Source organism: Amblyomma americanum, chromosome 3 (assembly GCF_052857255.1).
Source record: "Amblyomma americanum isolate KBUSLIRL-KWMA chromosome 3, ASM5285725v1, whole genome shotgun sequence".
Lineage (NCBI taxonomy): Eukaryota > Metazoa > Arthropoda > Arachnida > Ixodida > Ixodidae > Amblyomma > Amblyomma americanum.
In genome coordinates, this window is record NC_135499.1 from 210,559,548 (window position 1) to 210,569,011 (window position 9,464).

General features: G+C 45.2%; 2 protein-coding genes across 2 annotated transcripts; one reads left to right on the top strand and one right to left on the bottom strand.

The window, feature by feature from the left end:
- Positions 1–141: 141 nt before the first annotated feature.
- RpL17 (ribosomal protein L17) lies at positions 142–5,534 on the bottom strand. Its single transcript, XM_077659831.1, has 6 exons — positions 5,426–5,534; positions 5,125–5,170; positions 4,945–4,985; positions 4,637–4,771; positions 2,894–3,089; positions 142–337 (listed from the first exon to the last, which is right to left on the bottom strand). The coding sequence occupies exons 2-6, from the start codon at positions 5,162–5,164 to the stop codon at positions 192–194; spliced, it is 558 nt and encodes a 185-aa protein (XP_077515957.1). The 5' UTR covers positions 5,165–5,170; positions 5,426–5,534; the 3' UTR covers positions 142–191.
- A 211-nt stretch (positions 5,535–5,745) lies between these two features.
- On the top strand, positions 5,746–9,267 carry LOC144125985 (lysM and putative peptidoglycan-binding domain-containing protein 3-like). Its single transcript, XM_077659833.1, has 2 exons — positions 5,746–6,586; positions 7,296–9,267. The coding sequence occupies exons 1-2, from the start codon at positions 6,257–6,259 to the stop codon at positions 7,761–7,763; spliced, it is 798 nt and encodes a 265-aa protein (XP_077515959.1). The 5' UTR covers positions 5,746–6,256; the 3' UTR covers positions 7,764–9,267.
- The last annotated feature ends 197 nt before the right edge of the window (positions 9,268–9,464 follow it).

Here is a 9,464-nt window from a genome sequence, read left to right on the forward strand (position 1 = left end):
CGGCTCAGGCCATGAGGGACGCTGTAAGTGAAGGGCTCCGGAAATTTTGACCACCTGGGGTTCCGGGGTGGGCTGTGCACCGACATCCCACAGCAGCCAGGAAACAATGATGTGCACAGTAAGGCACCACTAGACAAAATGCCCACTTGGCCGCAAGTTTTTAATCCTTATTATACAGGAGTGGAAGGGGCTCAGTCCCTCTGCATCAGCTTCTGTCGTGCCATTTTCTTCTTGGACTGCTTCTTCTTGGGTGCATCTTCCTCTGGGGACGGCGCAGCGACGACCTGCTCCTTCTCGCTCAAGATGACCTCGATATGGCAAGGGCTGCTCATGTAGGCTGCAAGCAGTAGCACAGGCTTTGAATGAGTGCACTAAGGTGGAAAAATTCAGCAAAATGCAACCTCAGGCAATTTTTAAACGTTTGGCAGGGCACCCGCACAACACTACTCTTAAAAGCATGTCTTTCCACCGCTATCCCCTGAACAATAACAGTCAACCTGCTGTAAAATCTCAATAAGAAAAAAACGGCACTCACAACTGGCAATGTGGAAAGTCAGCGCTAACTGGTGAGTGAAAATAATAATGCGCACAAAGATGCAAACTGCGGGGAGCAAACATTTTGCTTCTTGTAGTTTGAGTGCAGAATAGCCTATCTCATTTTGGTGATTTCAAAGTCCTCAAGAGCACTTGGGTAAGCACCGCTGTACTCGAATGGTTGAAACAGAAAGCCTTGACTGGATTCTTTTTTTTTTTTCAGTTTCCTATGTCACATACTTTTCCGAGCATAAAGGAACTGATAAGGGGAGACGCACCTTTTGACGACAACACGTCATGCGTACGGGAAGAGAAAGCGCCGTATTAAGTTGCTTAGTATGATGTCGGGACATCTTATTCATGAAAGGGCAGGCTGGCAGTGCTCAATGTGAACTAGTCTGACAGGCAGTATGGTCTGGCCGTAACGCTGAAAATGATGTGCTCAAGTGCGACCATCATGTGGAGCATTTTTAACTGTCAAGGATTGAAGGATCTACCAAGAACACTCTTTCTGAGGCCGACATCAGGACTTTGAAAAGCATCCAAGGAAACGGGAGTCACTGCCCTGTCAGATTTCTGTGCCAGGGATGAACAGCACAGAGGCCTCCACCACAACAACATTGAAGTGAACCCAAGAAAAATGAGGTCTAAAAGATTGTAGCAGCCACTGAAGGGTTAGTGTGGATACTATCAACGACCTGCACACAGACTTCTTGCAGCCTCGTAAAAACATTGATGTCATTTTCGAGAGCACAGGGATGACCAGGGAATGGCCACCATATTTTAGTGGGGTGTATCATTGAAATTTAAGCTAGCTTCACGACTGATCATGTGGTGCTCTCTAACTTTTGTCTTCGGTGTACAATTGGTCCCAAACCTTTGCTCGGATAAGGGCTACACAGACTGGACGGCAGAGCACGAGTACCAGAGGAACACTGACTGCAATGTAGGACGCATGGAGGTGGAGGCTAGCCTTATGTTCCAAATTTTCTCTCTCAAAGAATGGGCTGCACTACAAACAGTGCTGTCTGGCAGAGACATGCATACCTTCCATGCCTTCAAAGAAAGACAGCTATGGGTTTGTCCCCATTCAAAGCAAGGACTGCCTAATCATGTGCACAAGTGTATAAGCACTGCCTTGCAAAGCTTGGTTGACAAGAAGGCCCAGAGTGAAATACATGAGGGCCAGAAGTAAATTTACGCAAGACATGATAAAAATCACAAGCTACTACGAGTATGTCTTTCACCACCATACTTGTGATGTGCCAGAAATGAGGAAGGCAGTGCAAGCCACACTTCGTCACACACCTTCAACATACAGTGCTCCCGACCACACTTTGCATCCAGACAGTCACAGCACTCTGCACACAAAGGAGCTTTTCCAAAATCTGTTTGCACAGCCCTGGAGCCAGTGTTTTCTCGAGTAGGTGGCAATGACTTGGCAGAAAGGTGCACTGATGTCAAGAATCAAAATTTGAGTGAGGTCTTCAATCAAAACAGGCTACAGTGCAGGCAGCTGTCTTCAATAGAGCCTTGGGAAGGACCAGAAAAAGCTGAAGTTGAGCAATGATGCAACCAAGACCTCTTCCAAGAGGCACAAAGTAGACAATACTGCAGACTATAGACCCTGAAAGGTCTAAATCGGAGTGAACTTACAGGCCAAATGTTTATTCACTCAAGCTTCTGCAATATAATATGAAATGCACTTTCACAGTCAATGGGCTAGGCAATTTTATTTTTTTGTCTTGACCATTCTACCCCTTGTTCACAGTTCATGCAGTGAAGCATTCTCTAAGCACAATGAAGCAGCTTGTTAAGAGGCACTGCTGCGTCACACTGCAAAAAGGGCCGCTAAGGCCTTTACGATTTTGGATAATTCTTCAACATTCCAGACTGTGAGCACAAACAAAGCACTCGACGAAACTGCGAACAATCGCTGTCGCTACCTAAACTGTAGACAACAATCGTCCAGGTGTTCATTAGATAAAACTACTGTGATGTAAATGGTTTCCTGCAGTTTTTTTTAGGACCACTCAATTAGAACTTTTGGTTAATTCAAACAACTTCTTCTGACCCCTTGAAGACTGAATTATTATGCTTTTACTGCATTCAATGTGTTTTTACTGTTCAACCATCTTTATTTTCGCCCTGTGAAATGCCTCTTTCGAAATTGCAGTATAATTAACCACAGTGTCAGGAAATAGGTGATGCCGGTGGCCACCCCCCCCCCCCCCCCCACCAAACAAGACAAAGTTTAAACAGCTGCCTCCAGCCCAGTCACTGAAGGCAGGTTTTGCAAACGCACAACACCACCACTAAATTCCTATGCCCACAAAAACAGCAAGAATGGTCCTCTTACGGTTGATACGTCCATGGGCACGGTAGGTGCGCCTGCGCATCTTGGGCGCCCTGTTGACCTGGATGTGGTCGATGACAAGGCGGTCAACATCTAGGCCCTTGTAGTCGGCGTTGCTCTCCGCATTGCGCAGAAGCTGCCACAAAAACTCGGCACTCTTCTTAGGCCAGCGGCCCTGAGTGCAGCCAAAGGCCTTCGCCTGCACAAAATCCAAATGACACCGTTGGGAGGAGACCCGACATGCACTGGTTGCGCACTGCACCTTGCTTGTGCCAGAAATACTGCAGTAAAAAGGCACTTGCGACAATTATTCGAAGCGCACACCTCCACCCAGATTGCTGTACATCTAAAGGCGTACCTCATCGGCTGACATCCTTTTCCCGACCATGGAGCTCTAACCCTCTTTATGTGGTTACGGTACGAGATGTGAAAAACACTATCAGTGCCAAAAACTGTTGGTGCACAATGATGGCCTATTCTGTGTTCTTGAATAACATGGCAAAATTAAAAACAGAGGATAGAGTGCTTCACCGAAAGTGGCGGGTCTCTGCCAAGGCCCAGGTACAGTAGACTCAATATACAAATCTTAGCAGGGGCCACGAAAAGTACTTGTATCATAAAAAAAAAATCCGTTAAAAGTACGGCAAATGCATTCACACAGATCTATTTAATACTAACAGGATTTATTAAGGCCTTACGGCCCTCTCACAGCTCGCGGCCTGTACCGTGCACCTAGCAATTGCGGCGTCTGCAATATGCAAGCCGCTTACTGCTCCATGTGTACAGCGCGATTAAATTCAGATACAACTTGTCTGCAGTGAAGTGAAAACATGCTTTTTTCTTAACAGGTTGTAAACTGTTACAGGTACGACCACACGGTACTGTTAATCATTTGGTCGCATCTGTATATGTAAAGTGCACGTTCAGAGCAGACATAAGGCAGCGCAGTTGAGAACAAACACGGTGTAGGCTAGTGAACCACGCAAACACACTTGGTACCAGTGAAACCCCTCGTGCAAATCACGAGCTGGTACTAAAAGCGGTTGTAATGTTCGCACCATAAAGGAGAATAGATGTCTAAATTTAGTTGCATGTTTTCTTCCCTGTAATGCTGCACAGACATAAGTACACATGAATCACAACATGGTATTCGCCTACAGCCACTAAATGATTCACAATTGAATTTCTTCTCATGCTGTTACGGTTTCTATCAACCAGGTGATGGCTGTGATGTCAAAGGCTAGTTTGGGTCACACAAGCATCAGAAACACCAATATAATCGCTGCTTCATCATTCGTTCTCATTCCAGCTATTGACGCAGGCTAGCTTCGGTGCTGCATTCAATTAATAGAGTATCAGCAATTATACGGTAGGTTTCTTTGCACCTCGCATGACCTAAACGCACCTTTCACATTAAGTCATCATTTAGGTTTTGATACCGAAACAGCAAGAGAGACGATATTGAATTATGGACTACCTACAGGGTGAACAGGGCTAAAGCATCATAACAAAGAGGAAAAAACACTTGGTCTCTACCCTCCATTCATACTCTTGGGTCACTGTTCAGTTTTACCGCAATAACAATCAAAGAGCTCAGACTTCGCGCGACATCAGCGATGAGATCTTCGCTGTGAACACTACTGGTGCTGCTGTGGCAGCTGTCATGTCACCAGCAAGCCGCAAGCAAACAGCGTGATGTAAATTCGGCACCCAAAGCACAATCAGACAGTGAAGCCTGATGCTTACCTGAGCTTTCCTGCCCACGCCACCATTGAAACGCCGGAAAGGCACGATTTCCTTCTTGGCGATGACGTTCTTGAGATAGCGCTGAGCCCGACGGAGCGGCATGTGCTTGATCGCCTGCGCCGTCTCACGGGTGTTCTGCATTCAGCGCAAAATCCAAGAGTAAATTACTTGGTCGATAAAGCTACAGCAGAATTGTTCTGTCAAGTCTAGTTCGCACTAAAGCTCAAAACGAAGCGTGATATTATTTTATGACCACTGCAGTGTTCGCTAAGCATGCAGCTGAGGTGAGCTAGAACAAGAAACCGAACCTTGAAGTGCACCCGAAGGTTCGAACCCCGTGCCTTGCACGCTGAAATGAGAAACAACAGTAGCACTTTCACACTGTGCACACAAAGCGACCGAGTAAATGCAGAAAAATCCACATCGGGCAATAGTACACCGGGGCAATAGTACGCCGATAGCCATTCCACAGTAGGAAAGATACATACACTTAGTTGCATTATCCGGGTCGACAGAGTACCGCCCCATCACGACCTGCGCACCAGAAAGTTGAGCCACGAATAGGTCAGATCATGTCACCACGAAACATTAACAGCAAGGAACCGTCTAGGTAAAAGCAGCTTCTCAACCGCAACACCAATCATGCTTGCCGTGCCATCAACGAACACTTCATCCAAAAAAATACGCAATGTAAATACTACTTCTAGGACAAATGAGTGCGACAACCATCAAATGACTAAATAAGGATGACGATGTGAGCAACAAAACGGTAATTTCACCAATATTTACCTTTGATGTGTCGCGATTATGGAACAACCGAACCAGAAGCTTTCGGCTTCCACACGAAAAGGACGGAAGCGAAACGCACAAAATTGACGTCACGTCCGTGTGTGGTGGCCAGCAATTTATTATTTTTAGACTAAACTTGACCCTAAAATTTGTTAAAAAAAAGTTTTGTTTACAGATTGGACAACATGAAACTGAAAGTTTACAGTACAGGAGCTAATAGATGAAATTTATATAATTAGTACGTAGTGTCAGGAAGAAAGAGTGAATTTGTGCTACACGTTCGAGCTGCAACCGCGCAAAAAAAAAAAAAAAAGCGTAATCCCAGAGACGAAAAAGTAACGCACCAAAGCAACATCAACGACGGTTGTCAACGATACCTGTAAACAACATGCTGCTGATTAGTGGAAACTAAATGTTACTGAGTTTTGTTGTTACCAACGGTCAAGAATGTGCGTATGAACACAATTTAGGTGGATGTCGGTGTACATGTTGTCACGTCACGTTGCAAGCGGTTGCAAGCACTGCCAAGCCAATCACAAGCCGGCCGTCTGGACCTACCAGCTACAGCGCTACAGTTCGTTCACTGTACTGCAGCTATCAGCCCCGTGGAACCGTCCGAAGGCTGTGCCAGTGGTGGACTCTGTTCCGTGTGGTCGTAGCGCCAAAAGATCTATTGCTCGTTTCCCTCCGATCTTGCAATGCTGCCTTTTGATCCACATTCCCGGTTAATGCCGTGCAGTGTTTGGGTTTCGTGCGCAGTCCGCATGAACACTGTAGCGGGAAGTGAACTTGAGGCACGATGATGGTTGTCCTGTTGGCTTTCTCTTTACCATGGTGTCCCTTCCCAAAAGATGGTCACTGACCAAGCCAAATAGCCGTGTTCGCGGCCCGCGCTATCACCGGGGGCGCCTAAGGACTAATTCCGAAGGCGACGAACAACAAGCGTTTATCTTCGCCGACGGAGATGATGTAGCTTCCGATGAACTTGGCGCCCGGGACGATGCGACCGAACTGAGACTTCGTGGAACCCAAAACGGTTCCAGGGATTCGGGCGACAGGAACAAGCTTGCGGTTCGAAAGGCACCACTTCAGGCAGTGTTTGAGCATCGCATCGTTGAAGGTGAAACATTGCAGGGCTTGGCACTCCGCTATGGGTGTACGGTAAGCTTCGCTGCTTTCTTTTTATGTAACCATTACTTTAGATCGCCTTAGGTTCTTCGCTTTTCTGTCGTGTGAAAATTAAGTTACACATGGTAGTCGTCTACTGCGGAGCAGCGCATTCAATGTGTGCGAAAGTAATTACAAGTGCTATGTTGACCACTTGCCGAGGGCCACGCATATGGCAGCCTGCGAACGAGATCGACACAGAGGTCTGAGCTCGGCGCCGCAATATATCACTGCGTCCGAGGTATTTCTTCTAGAGCTGAGTGTCATTTTACTCTGGCATTAACTGATGCTTTTAAATCGCAAGCATTGACAAATTGTCTGCACAGATTTTTCTCGAGTTTCGCAACCTTTATAAAACTATAAAATCGTGTGGCATTTTTAATAAAGAAAGAAATAGTGTGGGATAAGGGGTGAGACTGCCTAGTGCATTACTTCAGAATTTATTTGCCATGCATGCAGATAGTAGTAGATAAGGCTTGTTACAGCAATGATCACTTGAAAATAATTGAACACTATTAGAAGGCAGGCAAGTTATTAGTTTGCATAATTTATTTCTCTCAGCAACCAGTGAGCACAAAATTGCTATTTGCATGTGTTACGTCATCCGGATTGCACTTTTACATGAGTCCAACAACCAGCTAAGTGAGTCAATGTGAAGAAATTCTCATAAATGGCATGTCACAGCTCTTTATTTCTGTTCCAGGTTGGCGCCTTGCGGCACCTGAACAACCTTTTAAGTGACCAGGACTTCTTTGCTCTCAGTGTGCTCAAGGTACCTGATCGCATCCATGTCGCAACTGGACAGCTTGTTGACACCTGTGTACCCACTGACGACACCATTTCTGTGGCTAGCGATGGCACAGAATCGCCTCCGGACAAGGCTATCCGTTACTGGAAAAACCTTGATCATAAAGTGCAGGCAGCATTGCAACAGCAAGGGGCAGGAGACGGTGGCATGCAAATCGACGGACTTGAGGAGGATGCCACTGCTGACAAACACTCACTGCATGCACAGGATGACATGTCGAGTGGTGCTGACTGCGGCATTGGGTGGGGTGGAATAATTGCAATTGTGGTGATTGTTGCTGTGCTCGTGCCATCGTTCTACGTGCTCTACATACTTGTCTACAAGCAGGAAATTCATGATGGAGCAGTGCAGTTGAGAAAGTGAGAGTTTCACCATAAGCGTGGATTGGATTTATGAATGTGACTGCTGCAAAATGTGATGTTGCATTGCTCAAGTTGGAGTGGCTTGTTGTTGCCTGGCACATTGTTTTTGGTGGGGGATGTGCACTTTTTATTTTTGCTGTTTTCTCTCTTTTGCACGACAAGCTACACGTGGTGGCTGCGATACTTACCCAGTGTTTGGTGTGGCTTTAGATGGTCGGAATTATCAGTTTGTGAGAGTTCTGTTTTATGCATTTCGTTTATTATTTAAAACATTTTAGGAGCCAACGATTGTACAATATGTAGAAAACTTGTTGCCTGCATTGTATGATACAGGTACTTTTATTATGCCAACTCTTGGTGTGGTAAAAATCACACAGTTATGTGCCTTCTCTTCAGAAATCCAAAAAACAACTTGGCACAGGGTGTACATTTTTTGCAAGTATTTTGATATGCTTAAGGATGCTGGAAGGAGCCATTTGTATAATATGAACTGTGTTGCACACCTTGGAAGTGAGACTGCTGTGTGTATAGCTTTACACATGTGGAAATATAGTTGTTGCACTATGTGTATAGAAAGAAGAGCTTAATTATATAGAAAAAATAGGCCTATTTTACGAAGTACGTGAATTATAAGCAGGTTAAGAGCAGTGCTGATTTTGTTTCGTCGTCTGCTCTTAATGGGCGTACTGGGGCCATCATACTTGAGGCTGTCAGAAATGTTTGTTGAAAGTCGTCCTGTGTCAGCGTCTCCCAAGGGTTATAGCAAACAAAAAAAATTCAGCTGTTGACAGAAATGGCCTAACCTAGCAAGCCATGTTGCGAATATGCCTCAGCCTTCTTTGATGTTTTTGCAGTAAAAAGGCAACATTCAAAGCAATGGGAACAACAGAAATGGGATTAAAGCACCTGCAAAATTGCTTTGTTCCAAAAAGAATGAAAAGTAGATAAATTTTTTCGTATCGAGATTAGAGTCGCAGGTATTTTTTTCATCTTAAGCACATAGCCAGATTATTTTTTTTCTCCGTTGGGGCTCATGGTAATTGCAATGAGAGGAAGGGGAGTGGTGGATGGTACAAGCCCAGCAAGCGCATTGCTAAGAGAATTGGAGGAGGGAGGGGGGCTCAGGCCTTCTCGGGCATCCCCTTAAATGTGTGCCTATCTTGGTGCTATTGGAGTATCTGCAAGAGTGCCGGAAAAATAGCTAATGAAACTAGTAGAACATTTAGCCAGGTTCTGAACTGTACAAAAAAATTGGTTTAGATGGTTGCAGAAAGTTTTGTGAGGTACTAAATGCAATGTTTGAGGTGCATATGTGCAGCCAGAAAGTAGAAATTGGTCTGGTGAGGTTGCCGATATGAGATGTTTGTCTCTTAGGCATGTAAAACTATCGTTTTCTTTAGGTTTAAAACATGTTCGGTTTTAAAGGAGCCTGATAATAATAGGTTGAAAAGTGCTCATGCTTTCAGTTCTTTTCTCATTGAGAATAAAGGGAGCATCACAATGTCTTTAAAGCTCAGTTTATATGTTAAATCTGTCCACTGACTGCAACCAAGTAACGCTGCTAAAAGGTGCTGCTCTACTGCCAAGTCTCCTAGGTTCGTGTGGGTGTACCAGCAGAAGGAGACGGCAACAACTATCACCATCATACACCGTGTCATGAGAAACATCAGTTCATGCGGTTACCCCTTTAGAGCTGTGACCA

Excerpts from the sequence above, each read along its gene's own strand:
- LOC144125985 (XM_077659833.1), top strand. The coding sequence starts at position 6,257 with ATGGTGTCCCTTCCCAAAAGATGGTCACTGACCAAGCCAAATAGCCGT. Across the intron at positions 6,587-7,295 it reads CACTCCGCTATGGGTGTACG|GTTGGCGCCTTGCGGCACCT; the intron begins GTAAGCTTCGCT and ends TTTCTGTTCCAG.
- RpL17 (XM_077659831.1), bottom strand. The coding sequence starts at position 5,164 with ATGGGGCGGTACTCTGTCGACCCGGATAATGCAACTAAGT. Across the intron at positions 4,772-4,944 it reads ACCTTCGGGTGCACTTCAAG|AACACCCGTGAGACGGCGCA; the intron begins GTTCGGTTTCTT and ends CGCTGAATGCAG. Across the intron at positions 3,090-4,636 it reads GCGTGGGCAGGAAAGCTCAG|GCGAAGGCCTTTGGCTGCAC; the intron begins GTAAGCATCAGG and ends GATTTTGTGCAG.